This window comes from Hemitrygon akajei, chromosome 9 (assembly GCF_048418815.1).
Source record: "Hemitrygon akajei chromosome 9, sHemAka1.3, whole genome shotgun sequence".
NCBI classification, from domain to species: domain Eukaryota; kingdom Metazoa; phylum Chordata; class Chondrichthyes; order Myliobatiformes; family Dasyatidae; genus Hemitrygon; species Hemitrygon akajei.
This window is the reverse complement of record NC_133132.1, coordinates 65,944,574-65,964,777: the sequence shown is the minus strand read 5'-3', so window position 1 is coordinate 65,964,777 and position 20,204 is coordinate 65,944,574. Positions and strand designations below refer to the sequence as shown.

General features: G+C 37.7%; 1 protein-coding gene across 1 annotated transcript in view; it reads left to right on the top strand.

Moving 5' to 3' along the window:
* LOC140732658 (dynein axonemal heavy chain 8-like) overlaps window positions 1–20,204 on the top strand; it is a 952,247-nt gene that overhangs the window by 474,987 nt on the left and 457,056 nt on the right. Inside the window, exons 36-38 of the mRNA XM_073055351.1 lie at window positions 2,638–2,791; window positions 4,524–4,687; window positions 10,012–10,114. Coding sequence (XP_072911452.1) covers window positions 2,638–2,791; window positions 4,524–4,687; window positions 10,012–10,114 — 421 coding nt within the window. The remainder of the gene's footprint in view (window positions 1–2,637; window positions 2,792–4,523; window positions 4,688–10,011; window positions 10,115–20,204) is intronic.

Below are 20,204 nucleotides of genomic sequence, written 5' to 3'. Positions count from 1 at the left end.
GGGTCGGTGTTGGGACTGCTTTTTGTGCTGTATATCAGTGATTTAGATGATGGAATAGATGGCTTGTTGCCAAGTTTGTAAATGATACAAAGATTGGTGGAGGGGCAAGAGGTGTTGAGGAAAGAGGTAGGCTGCAGAAGAACTTAGATGGATTAGGAGAATGGGCAAGGAAGTGGCAAATGAAATATAATGGTCATGCACTTTGGTAGTAGAAATAAATGTGCAGACTATTTTCTAAATGGGGAGAAAATCTAAAAACCTGAGCTGCAAGGAGTCTTGGAACACCCTAAAGGTTAACTTTCATGTTGAGTCAGTGGTTAGGAAGGCAAATGCAATGTTATAATTCATTTCAAGAGGTCTAGAATACAAGAACAAGGATATGATGCTGAGGTTTTATAAGGCACTGGTGAGGTCTCACCTTGAGTATTGTGAACAGTTTTGGATGAGATTCAGAAAAGTTCACAAGGATGATTCCGGGAATGAAAGGGTTATCACACGAGGAACGTTGATAGCTCTGGGTTTATACTCGCTGAAATTTGGAAGGATGAGGGAGGAATCTCATTGAAACCTTTCAAATGTTGAAAGGCCTAGACAGAGTAGATTTGGAAAGGATATTTCCTATGGTGTGGGAGTACAGGACAAGAGGGTACCGCCTCAGTATAGAGGGATGTCCATTTAAGGCAAAGGGTGGTTGTAGATGGTTCATATTCTGAATGGAGGTCAGTTCCGCAGGGATCTGCTCTGGGACCCCTCCGCTTTGTGATTTTTATAAATGACGTTGATAAAGAAGTAGAAGGGTGGGTTAGTAAGTTTCCTGAAGACACAAAGGCTGGGGTGTTGTGGAAAGTCTTGAGGGTTGTCAGAGGTAACAGCGGGACATCAATAGGATGCAGAACTGGGCTAAGAAGTGGCAGTTGGACTTCAACCCAGATAAGTGTGAACTGGTTCATTTTGGTAGGTCAGATTTGAAGAGAGAATATAATATTAATGGCTGCTGCACAGATTGACAGTGTTGTTAAGAAGCCATATGGTTTGTTGGCATTCATCAACCGTAGGATTGAGTTCAAGAGCCGTGAGGTAATGTTACAGCTATATAAGACCCCACTTGGAGTATAGTGTTCAGTTCTGGTCACCTCATTACAGGACGGAAGAGGAGGAGATCTAATAGGATGTTGCCTGGATTGGAGGGCATGCCTTATGAGAATAGGTTGAGTGAACTGGCCTTTTCTCCTTGGAGTGACAGAGGATAAGGGGTGACCTGATAGATGTGTATATGTTGATGAGGGGCATTGATCGTATGGATAACCAGAGGATTTTTCCCAGGGTTGTAATGGCTAACTTGATGGCTTGGAAATGGGTACCGAAGGGATATCAGGGGTAACTTTTTCACAGAGAGAGTGTGGATGTATGGAATGCACTGCCAGTGGCAGTGGTGGAAACGGATACAATAGTGTCTTTTAAGAGCCTCTTAGATAGGTACATGCAGCTTAGAAAAATAGAGGGCTAGGCAGTAGGGAAATTCTAGGCAATTTCTAGAGTAGATTACATGGTTAGCACAAAATTGTGAGCCTTTCAAAGGGCCTGTAATGTGCTGTAGATTTCTATGTTCTATGTCCTAAAACAGGGATGAGGAGAAATTTCTTTAGCCAGAGGGTGGTGAATTTGTGGATTTTTTTTACCACAGGCAGCTCTGAAAGCCAGGTTGTTGGGTGTATTTAGGCAGAGCTTGACAGGTTCTTGCTTGGACATGGCATCAAAGGTTATGGGGAGAAGGCCAGGGATAGGGTGGGGGGGGTGGAAAAAGATCAGCCATGATTGAATGGTGGAGCAGACCCAATGGGACAAATGGCCAAATTCTGCTCCTCTGTCTTATGGCTTATGGACATACCAAATCTCCTCAAATTCCTTATGAAATATAGCCACAGCCATGCCTGCTTTGTGGCTGCATTGATATGCTGGGCCCAGGATAGATCCTCAGAAGTATTAACACCTAGGAACTTGAAATTGCTCACTTTTTCCACTTCTGATTCCTCTAAGAGGACTGGTATGTATTCCCACACCTTACCCTTCCTGATATCCACAATTAGTTCTTTGCTCTTACTGATGTTAAGTGCAAGGTTGTTGCAGCTTCTGGGGTAGCTTCATCACATAAAGGCTGATGCATATTTGGAATAAGCTGCCAGAAGAAGAGGCCGATGCAGGCACGTCTGCAACATTTAAAAGCCGTTAAGATAAGTAGATGAATAAGAAAGATTTAAAGGGGTATGGGTCAAACAGGAACACAAATAAGACTTGATCACTGAGCAACATAGTCAGCATGGACAAGTTGGGCCAAAGGGACTGTTTCCATGTTTTATGACTCTGCGTGATCAGATTATGAAGCTTTCAGGTTTGGGACAATTGTGTGAAATCACATATGTATCCTCCCATGTGTGCACTGGTGTTATCTGACTGAAGAATACTCAGCGTGCCTGCCTACACTTCTTCAAACATACTTCTAACAAATAACAGAGTCTTAATAGTGCCCTGAACTTGAAACTCATTTTGGCTCAGCAAATGTACTAAATAGAAATGTATTTTTCTAAAAAATTGACTCTAATCCACTTATACTTTCCCAAATGTTTTTCTCTGCTACAGGTATAATTCTTACTACAAGAAGGATATTCAAACCTGGGTGCACAGTCTGACAGTGTGCACGACTATAATAGAACAGTGGCTTTTAGTTCAAAATCTGTGGATTTACCTGGAAGCTGTTTTTGTTGGAGGAGATATTTCCAAACAGCTACCACAGGTAACAAATAGCATTAATCTAGGCATTCAAAATACAAGCTGAGTATAGAGGCAGAAAATCAAATTGGATGATACTCCAAATGCATTCTTACCAACAACATATATAACTGCAACACATTGTCCCTACTCCTAAACTTGATGCCCTGAAAGTTGAAAGTCAGTATCTTCTTCATTTCTTTGTTTTCTTACGTAGACACTTTCAATGAACTGTGCATTTGTACTTTCAAGTTCTTCCATTCCAAAACACTTGTCAGTCCCTTGCCATTTACTGTACAGGTTCTATCTTGGTTTGAATGTCCAAAATGCATCACCTTGCACTTAGCTAAGTTAAAAACCATTTGCCATTCCTCAGTCCATCTCCCTAAGAGAGCAAGACCACTTTGCAATTCATTGCAACCTGATTCAATTTCAACAAGACTCCCTAATCTGTCCTGGGTTCTGCACATAAGTACCATTACAAAGAAAGCACAGCAGCACCTTTACTTTTGTAGAAATTTGAGAAAATTCGGGATGTCATCTAAAACTTTGACAAACTTCTATAGATGTGTGGTGGAGGACATAGTGACTTTGTATCACAGCCTCGCATGGAAACACCAATGCCCCTGAATGGAAAAGCCTACAAATAGTGGTGGATATGGCTCAGACAATCACAAGTAAAGCTCTCCCCATAATTGAACATATCTACATGAAGTGGTGTCAAAGGAAAGCAGCATCTATAATCAAGGACCTCCACCATCCAGGTCATGCTATCTTCTCACTACTGCCATCAGGAGGACAGTATAGGAGCCTCAAGAACTGCACAACCAGGTTCTGGAACAGTTATTACCCCTCAACCATTAAACACTTGAACCAGAGGGGATAACTTCTCTCAACTTCACTCGCCCCAACACCGAATTATTTCCGCAACCTCTGGACTCACTTCCAAGGACTCTTCATCTCATGTTCTAAATATTTTTTGCTCATTTACTTATGTATTGCATTTGTAGACTGGTTGCTTATCTGTCTTGTTCTGTGCAGTTTTTTTATCAATTCTATGATGTTTCTTTGTATCTACTATGAATGCATGCAAGAAAATGAATATCAGATTTGTATATGGTGATGTATATGTACTTGGATAAATAAATACTTTGAACTTAATTTAATATCATCAGCAAACTTGCTAATTATTCATATCCACATTATTTGCATATGTTATGAATACTGGAGATCTTGACAGTGACCTTGGTGCTTCCCACTAGCCACATTCTTCAGTCAGAGAATCGACCTTCAACCATCACCTTCAGCTTCATTTTGAGCCAACTCTGAATCCACCTCACCAGCTTGCCTTGAATCCCTTGCGTCCATATCAGCCTGCCACATGGTACCTTATCAAAAGCCTTACTCAAGTCCATATACCCATAAGTTAAGTCCATGATGGAGTTGGCTGAGTCTTCAAACTTCTGCAGTCTTTTACAATCCTGACTGGTTTGGAGCCTCTATACTGGGCTGTGATACAACCAGTCAGAATGCTTTCCACTGTACATCAATAGAAATTTGCCAGAAATAGAGATTTACCATATCTTTTCAAACTCCTAACAAAGTAGAGGAACTGATGTGCCTTTTCCTATATTTTCTATTACTGTCTTTGTTTTTGATCTGATGTTTTTCAGTCATGCCAATGCAATTTCTACATTCCAGTAAAGTTCTTACCTTGTAAAGTTGTAACTGATTGTATTGTATTTTTTTTAATCTAGGAAGCAAAACGTTTTCATAATGTTGATAAATCATGGATAAAAATTATGCAACGAGCTCATGAAATTCCAGCTGTGGTCCAGTGCTGTGTAGGAGATGACATTATGGGGCAGCTTCTTCCTCACTTACAGGAGCAATTGGAAATTTGCCAGAAATCACTAACAGGGTAAAGGTTACAGAATCTGTATCCACTCTTAATGTATGGTTTATTGGCAGTGAGATATATTTCCTTAAAACTAAAGTGGTTCTGTTTTGAAAGGAAGGAAATTTGATGGCATCCATTATAATTACTTTCTTTAAAGATATACATATTTGAGTTCCTGGCATGTTCAGTATTTCTGATGATAATTAATTACCCTTGAAATGGTGGTAGTGTGTCAACTTGCTGGGTTGCGCTATTAAGTTGTGAATTACAGGAATGTTTTCTTCTAAAATGAAGGAACATTGATAAGTTTCATGCTGGTGAAGAATAATTAGAATTAGGAAACATTATTACAAGTGTATGAGAGCAAAGTTTCTCACTGAATTCTGTTGTTGACACTAAACTTGTAATACATGCATGGTATGCTCATATATAATAGAGGACAAAGACAAAATGGTAGACATGCTTTACATGGACCTCAGGAAGTTCTTTGACAAGGTTGCTCATGATAGGGTGGTTTAGAAGTTAATTCACATTGAATCCAAGGTGAGCAAGCCAACTGGCTTTGTGGAAGGAGGCAGAGGATAGTAGAGGAGGATATCTTTTAGATTGAGGGCCTGTAAATAATAGGTGTGTTGCAGAACATTCTGGTGCAATTCTATACTGACATCATAGAGAACATCTTCACATTAGCCATTACTGTCTGGTTTGGTGCAACATCTTCCCATAATATACAGAAATTAAAGCAAACTGGAAGAACAGCAGAAAAAGGTCATTGGCTGCAGCCTATCATCACTGTAGGACTTGTACTCAGTGACCATTTTATAAGGTACACCTGTACTCCTACTTATTAATGCAAGTATCTAAACAGCCTATCATGCGACAACACCATGATACATAAGACCATGAGACATAGGAGCAGAATTAGGCCATTTGGCCCATTGAGTCTGCTCCATGCTCCCAATCTCATTCTCCTGCCTTCTCCCCATAACCTTTCACACCTGACCAATCAAAAAACAATCAACCTCCACCTCAAATGCACCCAGTGACCTGGCCTGTACAGCCATCTGCAGCAATGAATTTCACAGATTTACCACCCTCTTAAAGAAATTCCTGCTCATCTCTGTTCTAAATGGATACCTCTCTAATTTGAGGCTATTCTCTTGGGTCCTAGACTCCCCGACCAAAGAAAACAACCTATCTAGGCCTTACAACATTCAATAGATTTCAATGAGATGCCCCCCTCATTCTTCTAAATTGTAGTGAGTACAGGCCCAGAGCATTCAATTGCTGCTCAAATTATAACCCTTTCATTCCTGGAATTATTCTTGTGAATCTCCTCTGAACCCTCTCCAATGTCAGCACTTCCTTTCTTAAATAACAGGCCCACTAGCTGCTGACAATTCTCCAAGTAAGGCTGAACCAGTGCCTTATACAGGCTCAGCTTTTATATTCTAGTCCTCTTGAAATGAATGCTAATATTCCATTTGCATTCATCACCACCAATTCAACATGTAAATTAACCTGTAGGGAAATCTGCACAAAGACTCCCAAGTCCCTTTGCACCTCGGATTTTTGAATTTTCTCCCTGTTTAGAAAACAGTGTATGCTTTTATTCTTTTGATCTAAGAACATGACCATACACCTCCCAACACTGTATTTCATTTGTCACTTCTTTGCCCATTCTCTTAATCAATGTAAATCCTTCTGCAGCCTCTCTGCTTCCTCAATATTACCTGCCCCCCATCTATTTTTGTATCATTTGCAAACTTGATCACAAAATCATCAATTTCATCATCCAGATCGTTGACTTACAAAATAAGAAGAAGTGGTCCCAATACAGACCCCTATGGAACACCACCAGACAGAAAAGGATTCCCTTAGTCCCACTTTTTGCCTCCTGCCAATCCATGCAAGTATCTTTCCTGTAATACCCTGGGCTCTTAAATTGTTTAACAGCCTCATTGCAGCACCTTGTCAAAGGCCTTCTGAAAATCCAAGTACGCTATATAAACCGCAAACATGAGGAAATCTGCAGATGCTGGAAATTCAAGCAACACATACAAAATGCTGGTGGAATGTAGCAGGCCAGGCAGTATCTATAGAAAGAAGTACAGTCAATGTTTCGGGCTGAGACCTGATGAAGGGTCTCAGCCTGAAACGTCGACTGTGCTTCTTCCTATAAATGCTGCCTGGCCTGCTGCGTTCCACCAGCATTTTGTGTGTGACGCTACATAAACCAATTCTTCTTTATCTGTCCTGCTTGTTATTTCTTAAAATAATTCCAACAGATTAGTCAGGCAAGAGTTTTCCTTAAGGAAACCATGCTGAATTCGATCTATTTTTATCATGTGCCTCCAAGTATCCTGAAACCACATCCTTAACAATTGACTGCAACACCTTCCCAACCATTGAGGTCAGAGTAACTAGCCTATAATTTACCTTCTCCTGCCTCCTCCCCTTTTTGAAGAGTGGAGTGACATTTGCAATTTTCCAGTCCTCTAGAGGCATGCCAGAATCTATTGATTCTTGAAAGATCATTACTAATGCCTCCACAATATCTTTTAGAACCCTGGAGTGTAGTCCACTTGGTCCAGGTGACTTACTTACCTTTAGACCTTTCAGTTTCCCAAGCACCATCTCCCTAGTAATAGCAACAGCCCCTTGATACCCTCGAACTTCTGGCACACTACTAGTGTCTTCCATGGTGCACACTGATGCAAAATATTCAGTTCATCCACCATTTCCTTGTCTCCCGTTACTATCTCTCCAATGTCATTTTCCAGCGGTCCGATATCTGCTCTTGCCTCTCTTTTACTCCTCTTCCTATGCCTACCTGCCTGTCCTTTCAGTCGATTTTGTATCCTTGGATATTAAGCTCCCAACTACAATTGTTATTCCGCAATGACTCTGTGATAACCACAATATCATACCTTCTGATCTCTAACTGCACTACAAGATCATCTACCTTATTTCATATACGGCACTGAAAAATAACACCTTCAGTTCTGTATTTGTCACCCTTTTTCTTTTTTTCCCAAATAGTCAAGAGATTCACGTGATACATGCAAACATAGTAAAGAAGTTCAGTTGTTCAGACTAACCACATTAGACAACAAAGATTTTGATTCCTGAATACTTTTGGGTGTATCTTATGGATTTTGAGCTGCTGATAACAAAAGTCACCATGAAATTTCACTATCACCTGCCACTTTTTGGAAGTTGCCTTTATTTGTTATTTCAATTCAGAATAACTGATGCCAAGATTAAGGAAGACATATTTGTTGGTCCACAAATCAAACAGGTCATCAATGACAGGCAATTTGCAGTACTTCCAGTAGGACCGGAGAAAATCACATGGAAGGCATTCAAGGAAGTTGCTGAAATTTTCTGAGGAAGCAACACTTTTGAAAATATTTGTTATCTAGTGTCATCAGAAAGGGAAAAAATTGTGATCTGAGTGACTTTTAATGTGGAATAAATGTTGGTGCCAGACAGGGTGATTTGAGTATCTCAGAAATTGCTGAACTTCTGGGATTTTCATGCACAACAATATCTAGGTTTTACAGAGAATGGTGCAAAAACAAAAAGAACATCAATTGAATGGCAGTTCTGTGGCTAAAAACACCTTGCTAATGAGAAAGGTCAGAAAAAAATGGCCAGACGAGTTCAGGCTGACAGGAAGGCAACAATAAGTCAAATAACCATGCTTTGCAACAGTGCAGAAGGGCATCTCTAAATACACAACACATCAAACCTTGAAGTGGATGGGCTACAGCAGCAGAAGACCACAAGAATACACTCAGTGTCCACTTTATTGGGTACAGGAAGTAGCTAATAAAGTGACCACTGTGTGTATATGTGTCCAGGACAAAGAAGCAGGCTGAAAAATCACTGTGGACATTACCCACTCAGTAAACTGCCTTTTCCTAAAACTCTTTTCTGGAAAGCCCTATAGGGCTATTAAAACAAAATCTTCATGTCATCTTAAAAGTTTATCCCCCCAGGCAGTTAATCTAATCAACCATTCTAGTGAGCCACCCCCCATCTATTACCTCAGCCTCTGCACTGCAAACACTTTAACCCACTTTTTATAGTACTGTTAATATTATAAATACATTCTGATATTAATGTACTTATGCACATTTTATTTTATATCTTTTTAATGTAATTCATTATTCTGAATAATTATTGAATGTTGTCTTTTCCGTTGTATGTAGCGCCAATTCACCACAACAGTTTCCTAACACATAAATATATGGCCAATAAAGTTAATCCTTGATCTCTGATTCTTGGGGAGTATCCTAACAGGTTGCATCACAACCTGGTATGGAACACCAATCCCCAGGAAATAAAAAGAATACAGCAAGTGGTGCATATAGGCCAGGCCATCACAGGCAAATCCCTCTCCACCACTGAGTACCTTTGCATGGAGTGCAGGGACAAGAAATCAGCATCTATCATCAAAATCACCCCACCATCCAAGCCATGCATGCTATTCGCTACTGCCATTAGACAGGAGGTACAGAAACCTTAGGTCCCACATCACCAGGTTCAGGAACAGTTATAACTCTGCAACCATCAGGCTACTGATCTGGCTTAAATAACTTCACTCACCACAACTGATTCCATGACTCACTTTCAAGGACTTCTTACAAATCGTGTTAGCAGAATTTCTCAATTCACACAATTTGTCTTTTTTTGCACATTGGTTGTTTGTCATTCTTCATTTATGTATGTTTTTTCATAGATTCTATTGTATTTCTTTATTTTTTCTGTAAATGTCTGCAAGAAAACAAATTTTGAGGTAGTATATGGCAACATATACTTTGATAATAAATTTACTTTGAACTTTGAGAGGAAGTAGTAGAGATAGTACAATTACAACACAAAAGTCATTGAGACAAATACAGTACATGAATAGGAAAGGTTTAGGTGCATGTGAGCTGAATATAGGCAAATAGGACTAGCATGGACACACCAGTTCAAAGGGCTGTTTCTGTGTTGTGTGTAACACAATCTACTTGTTCCCCTTCATCCATTATGTTTATTACTTCCTCAAAGAACTGTTAAATGCAGTTTTCCTTTAATATTGCTTAATTTTAATTATTTTTCTGATGTTAGGATTCTTGACCATAGTGTGCTACTGATATTTTAAAAACACTATTTCCGACAACCCAAGCAATAATGTTTAAGTGTTACACTGCATATATTCCTGTGATTTGTTAATAGCAACCCCAATGGAAATCTGCTATCTATCAATTATAGCAAAACAATCAATTTTGAAAATTTAGAGTTAGATAGCATTCTCTGATTTTCCATATGATTTTATATTCATATTTTGGCAGATACTTGGAAAAGAAAAGACTGCTATTTCCACGATTCTTTTTTGTCTCTGATCCAGCATTATTGGAAATCCTTGGCCAAGCTAGTGACTCACACACTATTCAGGTTTGTTTAAACAGTTTTTATGATGTTCTAAAGTCTAAAAACCTATGAAACAAATTAAATTATTTGCATTAGTTTATTGATGTAACCTCTGAAACACTTTTGTAATCAGCAGCAGATATGAACATTATGATTAATAATTCTAAAAAAATTTATTGGATCACTTTGAAGTCTTCTTTCCTGAAGAATCAGTCCAAACTGTTAATTTGGACTTTAAAATGGCTAATCAAAACTCATTCTTAAAATTTGCAAGTATCTGCTAGAGTACAACACTGAGGATGAATGCAACTTTATACATTAGGAATTATACATTAGGACACTTGCAGAATAGTTAAGAGGAAATTAATCATAGGATCTCAGCAGCTCCCCAGAGTCCTGCAAATTTCTCTTCAACTTCTTTATTCACACAACTACTACCCTTCATTCCTCACGCCACCTCCAAACACTATATCATCTGACCATTGGTGTGTGTTTTGGTTCGCTAGTACCTTATCATCTCATCTAAAACCATCATGATCTTGTATACAACTATCAAATCTTTTCCCAACTTTCTTTCGGGAGAAAACATCTCCCATTTAATCTAGTCACTGAAATCCCTCAGGTCTGGAACTCTTTTATTGCACCTTTTCTAAAGCCTTCATAGTCTCTTTAACTTTGTGTGATATATTTGTGTGAGCTACTGAAGGAAAGTAGAAATTTAGCCTGTTCTTTAGAAAGCTGTATTGTAAGTTAGTAAAGTTATAAAAGTGTTAAAAAGCTTTTGGATTTATTACTTTCAGGGAGAATAGAATTTAAAAGACTGAGGTTACATTATTATAGAACATAGCCATATCCCTCCATCTTCCTTGCATCCATGTGCCTATCCAAATGTCAATTAAAAGCCTCAAATGTATTTCCCTCTACCACCATACCAGGCAGTGCAATCCAGGCATCCACGACTCTGAATAAAAAACTCAACCCTCATATCCCCCCTGAACCTACCCTTTCTCACCTTCAATGCATGCTCTTTGGTACTAGACATTTCAACCCTGGATACAGATACTCTCTGTCCATTCTATCTATGCCTCTCATAACCTTTTAAACCTATCAGTTCTCCCCTCAGCCTCTGATGGTCCAAAGAAACCAACCCAGGTTTATCCAACCTCTCGTGGTAGTACATGCCCTCTAAACCAGGCAGCATCCTGGTAAACCTTTTCTGCACCCTCTCCAAAGCCTCAACATCCTTCCAACACAGTAGACCTCTGATAGACTATGAGACCATATTTTGGCAAGTCAGATCATTTGGCTGTACTCCTACTACCTGAATACAGACAGAGCTTAAAAAGCAAAGCTCCAGAGATCAAGACAACTAAGTGGTGCCTTGAGTCAGTGAGCTGGGTTGTGTTCTGTAACTCATCTGAGGACCTGAATGACTACACCAGGGCTGTAACAGACTTTATAAAAGCAGCTATGAATGAGTGTGTCCCCACAAAATCATTCATGGTTTACCCTAATCAGAAGCCTTGGTTGAACAATGAAATCAATAATTTGTTGAGAGCCAGATCACAGGCATTCAAGTCTGGAGATCAAGGATGCTACTGGAGATGTTGGTATGATCACTTTACACTGCACGCTGTCAGAACAGTGCTGCCAGGATAATCAAGGACATGACCCACCCAGCCAACACACTTTTTGTCCCTCTCCCCTCTGGGAGAAGGTTCAGGAACTTGAAGATTCGTATGGCCAAATTTGGGAACAGCTTCTTTCCAACAGTGATAAAACTGCTGAACAGATCTGGGCTGTACCTTCCAAATATCCGGACCTGACTTGCACTACCTTACTTTCCCTTTTCTATTTTCTAATTATGATTTATAATTCAAATTTTTATTATATTTACTTCAATTTGTACTCAAGGGAGTGCGAAGCACAGAATCAAATATCGCAGTGATGATTGTATGCTCTAGTATCAATTGTTTGGTGACAATAAAGTAAAATAAAGTAAAGAAAGCCATCTCACAAATTAAGTGGAGATTCCTGTCTAGACTGGGATCAACGAGGGATGCTAGACAGCTGAAGATGAAATGCAGGCTGCTTTCGAGAGAGTGAATCCAAGGAAAGCATCTGGTTCAGACAGATTAGCTGGTTGATTACCGAAGAGCTGTGCTGACTAACTGGCTAATTTATTCACGAAGATCTTCAACCCCTTGCTCCAGCAGTGTGTGGTACCTACCTGCTTCAACCTGTCTCAATGACAATTGTACAGTGGTGTAGAGTTTTGAGAGGCTGGTGTTGAAGCATATCCACTCTGGTCTGAGTGGTGACTAAGATCAGCTCTAATTATCCTACTGTAGCAACAGATCTACAGAAAATTCCATTTCATTGGCTCTTCACACAACCCTGGAACATCTGAACAGCAAAGATGCATATATCAGATGCCCTTTATCAATTACAGCTCAGCATTTAATACCGTCATCCCCTCTAAACTAATCAGTAAACTCCAAGACCTGGGCCTCAATACCCCCTTGTACAATTGGATCCTGGATTTCCTCACTTGTAGACCCCAGTCAATAAGGATTGAAAAATGTACCTCCATCAGCAAAGGAGCACCACAAGAATGTGTACTACCCCCCGCTCTACTTGCTTTACACCTGTGACTGTGTGGGTAAGTACAGATCCAACACCATATACAAGTTAGCAATGACGCCACTGTTGTGGGCTGTTGTGTGATGAATCAACATACAGGAGAGAGACTGAAAACTTGGATGAGTGATGTAATAACAACAACCTCTCACTTAGTGTCAATAAGACCAAGGAACTGATTGTGGATTTCAGGAGAGGGAATCCAGAGATCCATGAGCAAGTAATCATGGGATGATCAGAGGTGGAGAGTGTCAGTAACTTTAAATTCCTGGATGTCACTATTCTGGACCCATCATATAAATGTAGTTGCAAAGAAAGCCTCTATTTCCTCAGGAGTCATTTCATTTCATTTCATTTTTCAATCTTTTTTATTGATTTCTAAATAAAGAATATACAAATTGGAAGAGGAGTTTAACAAGTAGATAATATAAAAGACAAATAAACAGCAATAGTAAAAACAAAGTATATAATGTCAAAATCAAATAAGTAAAATATTATGCTGTTATATATACAATGGTCAAAAAAACTACAACTCCTCATAGGAATCATTAAAAAAAATTGGAAATTTTATTGATAAGGAAAAAAAACCCACTAACTAAACTGAAACAAAAAAAGAAGAAAGAGGAAAAAAAAGAAAAGAAAAAGAAAGATTGGGCAGTCCAATTGAGGATAAAATTAGAAAAAAAAGAGAGAGAAAAAAAAACACATCCTTCCAGTCATCTCCGAACCTTCATGGATAAGGATTTTCCCCAAAGAGAATAAAGAAAAATAAATAAATAAAAATAAATTAAATCATGTGAAAATATTGAATAAAGGGTCACCAGACTTGTTCAAAATTAAAGGATGTATCAAATGTCCAGCTTCTAATTTTCTCCAAGCTTAGACATGACATAATGGAGGAGAGCCAATAGAAAACAGTTGGTGGGTTGGATTCTTTCCAGTGTAGCAAAATAACTCTCCTAGCCAGTAAAGTTGAAAAAGCTATCACATGTTGGACAGAAGCTTTGCTTGCTTCCTCTGGAATAATCCCAAAACTTGCTGTAAGTGGATTAGGTTGAATATCCATATCTATAACTTTAGATAATATTCCAAACACATCCCTCCAAAAATTATTTAAACTTACACATGACCAAAACATATGAGTTAGAGTAGCCACTTCTGCATTGCATATGTCACAAATAGGGCTTATATTAGGAAAAATATGCGCCAATTTATCTTTGGACATATGGGCCCTGTGTACTATCTTAAACTGAATTAAGATATGGTGTGCGTAAAAATAGATGAATTATTGACTAAATAATAAATTTTACTCCATTGATTATCTGAAAGTGAATGTTGAAGTTCTACTTCCCAGGTACATTGAACCCTATCATTCGGCGACATGCGAGCATTCATTAACTGTTTATAAATGATTGCTATTAATCATTTTTGAAAAGGTTTATACTGAAAAATAACATAAGCCAAATTTAAAGAGTAGGCCAAGGGGTAATTCGGTAAAAAATCATGTAAAAAATTCCTAACCTGTAAATACCTGAAAAAATGTGTATTAGAGATATCATATTTATCCATTAACTGTGAAAAAGACATTAAACAGTCTTGTAAAAACAAATCTAAAAAAGTTTTAATTCCCTTAATTTTCCATGTTAAAAAAGCCTTATCCAAAGTTGATGGCTTAAAAAGAAATTAGAAAGAATATTACTAGAAAGTAAAAAATCATTTAATTCAAAAAATCTATGAAATTGAAACCAAATTTTTAAAGTATGTTTAACAATAGGGTTAAGAGCTTGTCTACCTATTCTGGAGAACAAAAACGGAAGAGGAACTCCTAATAAAGAAGCTAACGAAAACCCCATTACTGAATTTTCCTCCAACTGTAACCATGAAGGATGATCTTGGTCGTCTATATCATAAATCCAAAAAGTAATATAACGAATATTAATTGCCCAATAATAAAATCTAAAGTTTGGTAAAGCCAGTCCTCCATCTTTTTTTGATTTTTGCAATAAAAGTTTATTCACTCTAGAGCTTTTATTATTCCAAACATAAGATAAAATCAGAGAATCTATTTTATCAAAAAATGTTTTTGGAACAAAAGAGGGAACTGCTTAAAATATATATAAAAATTTCGGTAGAATAACCATTTTTATAGCATTTATTCAACCTATCAATGACATTGACATAGGTGACCATTTAGAAAGCGCCTGTTGAGTATTTTCAACTAAAGGGAAGAAATTATACCTATAAAGGTCTTTAAAAATTTTTGTAATTTTAATACCAAGGTAAGTAAAATGGTTTTTGGCTATATTAAAAGGTATTTGATCATAATAATCAGTATAATTATTAATAGGAAATTCACTTTTATATAAATTAAGTTTATATCCAGAAAAAATACCAAATTCCATAAATATAGATAACATAGAAGGAATAGATTTCTTAGGATTTGAAATGTAAACTAATAAATCATCCGCGTATAACGAAACCTTATGTAATTTATCCCCTCTCCTAATACCCTGCACAGAATTAGAATCCCTAAGAGCAATAGCAAGTGGTTCTAAAGCCAAATTAAATAATAAAGGACTGAGGGGACAACCCTGACAGGAACCTCTATATAATCTAAAATAAGGAGACTTTTGATTATTAGTTAAAACTGCAGCTACCGGGGCATGATAAATCAATTTAATCCAGGAAATAAATCCTGGACCAAAATTGAACCTCTTCAAAACCTGAAATAGATAAGGCCACTCCACCCTATCAAAGGCTATCTCTGCATCCAAAGATACAATACATTCCAATTCTTTGGCTGAGGGGGAATAAATGATATTTAATAATCTTCAAATATTAAAATGTGAGTACCTATTTTTAATAAATCGTGTTTGATCGTTTGAGATAACATTAGGCAAGATAGTCTCAAGCCTATTTGCTAGAATCTTAGAGAGGATTTTAAAATCTACATTCAGTAAAGAAATAGGTCTATAGGATACACATTCCAGTGGGTCTTTTCCTTTTTTTGGAATCAATGAAATTAGTGCTTCATAAAAAGATTTAGGAAGGTTCCCAGAGGATGTAGAATCGGTAAGCGTTTGATGAAGATGTGGTATAAGCATTTCATGAAAGGTCTTGTAAAATTCTACCATATAACCATCAGGTCCCAGAGCTTTACCTAGTTGCATAGAGGATATAGCCTTGGCTATCTCCTCTTGTTTAATAGGTGCATCTAACATATCGGCATCTTGAATCGAAATTTGGGGTATGTTTAACCTTTGTAAAAATTTATTCATAGTCATAGTACTATCAGAGAATTCAGATTTATAAAGATTAGAATAAAAGTCCAAAGTATCTTATTAATTTCATAAGGATCTAAAGTTTCTGTTCTGTCTGGTCGGTGAATTTTTAAAATCTGTCTTCTGACTATCCCAGCCTTTAACTGACCCGCTAAAAGTTTAGCAGATTTTTCCCCATGTATATAAAATAAACTTTTAGATTTAAAAATTTGCTGTTCAATGGGAAAGGTCAGAAGTAAATCATACTGTGATTGAAGTTCGACCCTTTTTTTATATAGGTCTTCAGTAGGTTTAACTGAATACGCTTTATCTATCTGTTTAATTTTATTAATAAGCACTGACAATTCCGCTTTAGTTTTCTTTCTCAAGGCTGCTGAATATGATATTATCTGTCCCCTAAGAAAAGATTTCAAGGTGTCCCATATAACCAGATTTGACATTCCTTCAGCTGTATTAAATTCAAAAAATATAGAAATTTGCTCCTTAATAAAATTAACAAAAGCTGGATCTTGTAACAATACGGGGTTCAATCTCCACTGTGAGATTTTCAAAAATCTATCCAAAAACGTAAGGGTTATCTTTAAAGACACGTGATCTGAAAGCATAATGATGTCATACGCACATTCAACAACGGAGTTTAACAGACGTGTATCTAAAAAAAAGTAATCAATTCGAGAATATTTGTGATGGACGTGTGAGAAAAAAGAGAAATCTTTATCATTGGGGTGTTTATATCTCCAAATATCGACAAGGCCATATTCTAATAAAAAAGAGTTAATACAAGCTGCCGCTTTATTAGGAAGCGACGGATTGGTTGATGCCCTGTCAATCGCCGGATTTAAGCAATAATTAAAGTCACCACCCATGATCAGCTTATATTCATTGAGATTCAGTAACTCTGAAAAAAGTTTCTTAAAAAAATCAGAATTATCTACATTAGGTGCGTATACACACACCAGAGCTACCCTTTGCTCGCATAATAAACCAGTAACAATTAAATATCTTCCAATCAAATCAGTAGTAGTATTAAGGTGTACAAAAGGGATTTTGGGACTAAGAAATATAGAAACGCCTCTTGTTTTACTATCCAACAGCGAGTGAAATAAAGGCCCTTTCCAGAAGCGGAAAAACCTATCCTCATCCTGGTTTCGTATATGATTTTCTTGCGCAAAAATAATATCAGCATTAAGTGATTTTAATTTCTTAAAAATCTTTTACGCTTAATGGGGTGATTGACACCGTTCCAATTCCAAGATATTATATTGATTTTATTAACACCCATGTTTAAAATTGAGTTTAATATTATATAAAAGAAATGTCACACAAGTACAGATTAAACCAAAAGGTGCGGGTACAACCAGAAGAAGTGACGCATTTATGAAAGAGAAATCCATCAAAAGAACTGCCCAATCAAGAAAAGAACCTACTCTAATAGACCCCTCCCCCCTCCCCCCACCCAAAAGATAGAAATGAAGGAACCGATAGGCTGGTCCCATGCTAACCAATAACCTTTGACCCTGTTCTCCATCTTGCAGCTCCGTATAATAAAAAAAAAGCAAAAGTTCCACGGAAAATAGTCATAATAAAAGGCACAAACAGAATTCAACTACTATAATGTTATGTCTAACATTAATAAAAACATAATCAACAACGGCCATCTTAGAATCAGCTAAAGTCTCTTAAACACATATTCAAAAGGAAGAATAAATCCGAGCAAATAATGTTACAAACAATATTCTTTCTCTTGAAAAAGAAAAGTAAATGAGTATATATATATATAACAGACCTAAAACTGTAAGTATTGAGACAAATAAAAGAAATAAAAAGATTAATACACAACAGGTCCTACATGGACCACTAAAGTACAATACTATAAAGGTTCCCTACAAGACAGTTATATATGTACTAATTATTAATAAGGTAAAAAAAATTAAATCGACCTCGTCCCATACCAGAGAATGAAAAGGTATAACATGTACTTAACTCAAAAGCTCCATAAACAACTCATACAGCAGATACTTCAAAATTGCCTATTGAGTAATTGGAGTAACTTTAATATTTTATTCAGTAGGTTTAACTTTAAGGTTTTTAATATACTCCCATCCCTATCAGGAGTCTGTTGAGATTTAGCATATAATCAAAAAAAATCTTGGAAAACCTCCTTAGATCTGTAGTGGAAAGTGTGCTGGCAGGCTACATTACATCCTGGTATGGGAACCCCAGTGTCTTCAAGTGGAAAATCCTACAAAAGGCAGTGGATTTGGGCCAGTACATCACATGTTAAACCCTCCCAACTATTGAGCACATCTACATGAAACATTGCTGTAGAAAAGTAGCATATATCATTAAAGGTCATCACCACCCAGGCCATGCTCTTTTCTCTCTGCTGCCATCAGGTAGAAGGTACAGGTGTCTCAGGACTCGCACCGCCAGGTTCAAGTACAGTTACTACCCCTTAACGATCTGGCTCTTGAACTAAAGTGGATAGCTACAATCATTTTACTTCTGGTGTTCACACAACCAGTGATCTCACTTTAAGGACTCTATATCTTATTATTTCATGCTCGTTATTTATTGCTATTTATTTATATTTGCATTTGCACAGTTTGTTGTTTATTAACCCTGTTTACAGTTGCTGTTCTATAGATATGCTAAGTATGCTCGCAGAAAAGAATCTCAGGGTGACATGCAGGTATTCTGATAATAAATGTTACCTTGAACTTTTGAACTTTGAACTATAGTGGGGTGACCAGAACTGTATGCAATATCCCAGATGTGGCCTAATCAGAGTTTTATAAAATTGCAATATAACCTCCCAAATTTTGAACAATGCCTCAACTAATAAAAGCAAGCATTCCACAAGCTTTCTTAACCACTTTATTGTCCTGTGTAGCCACTTTCAAGGAGCTATGAACCTAGATCCCAAGATCTCTCTGCTTAGCAACACTGTTAAGGATCTTGCCATTTCTCAGCCAAAATCTGCAACTGATCAACATCATGCTGTATTCTTTGCCAGTCTTCTATACTCTCCACTTCTCCACCAATCTTGGTGTCATCTGCAAATTTACTACCCTCCCAGCTACAATTTCATCCAGATCATTTATACACATCACAAATAGCAGAGGTCCCAGCACAGATCCCTGTGAAACTCCACTAATTACAGACCTCTAGCTTGAATAAGTCCCTTCGATTTCTACGCTTGGTCTTCTATGTGGAAGCCAGTTCTGAATCCAAACAGCTAATTTGCGACAGACCCATGCATCTTAATCTTCTGGATTAGCCTCCCATGAGGGACTTTGTTTAACGCATTACTGAAATCCATATAGACAACATCCTCTGCCTCATCAATCTCTCTCGTCACCTTGTCAAAAGACAATCAAATTGGTAAGGCGCAACCTACAATGCACAAAGCTATGCTGACTCTCCCTAATGAGGCTATGGGTTTCATAAAGCTCATACATATTATCCCTAAGAATTTTCTCCAACAGTTTCCCTACAACTGACGTGAGACTCTCTGCTCTATAGTTTCCTGGGTTTTCCCTTGTTTGCTTCTTAAATAGAGGTACAACATTAGCCACTCATCAGTCCTCTGGGACCTCACCTATGGCTCAAGAGAACACAAAGATACTGGTCAAGGGCCCAGCAATCTCATCTCTTGCCTCCTTCGATAACCTGGGGTAAATCCCATCAGGTCCTGGAGATCTTAGTACTCATTGTCCTTGACTTCCAAACACCCTAACATATTTATACACTGATCTGCACTGATCTCCTGATCTTCCATATCTTTGTCCTTGGTAAATACTGAAGCAAAGTACTCATTAAGTTCCTCACTCACATTCTCTACATTCAAGCAAATGTTCTCCCCTTTATTCTTGACTGGTCCCACCCTCTCCTTAGTTATCCACATACTCCTGATATATGTATAGAATTCCTTAGGATTCACCTTAATCCTACTTACCAAGGACTTTTCATAGCCTGTCCTGGCTTTCCTAATTCCCTTCTTTAGTTCTTTTCTGACTTCTTTATACTCCTCATGTGCTTTGTTTGATTCTAACTTCTGAAGATTTACATTCTCTTCCTTTTTCTTCTCGACTAAATTCATTATCTCTCTCGACATCCAAGATTCTCTTATCTTTCCATCCCCATCCTTTCTTCTAACAGGAACATACCTTTCCTGTACTCTGTGCAATTGA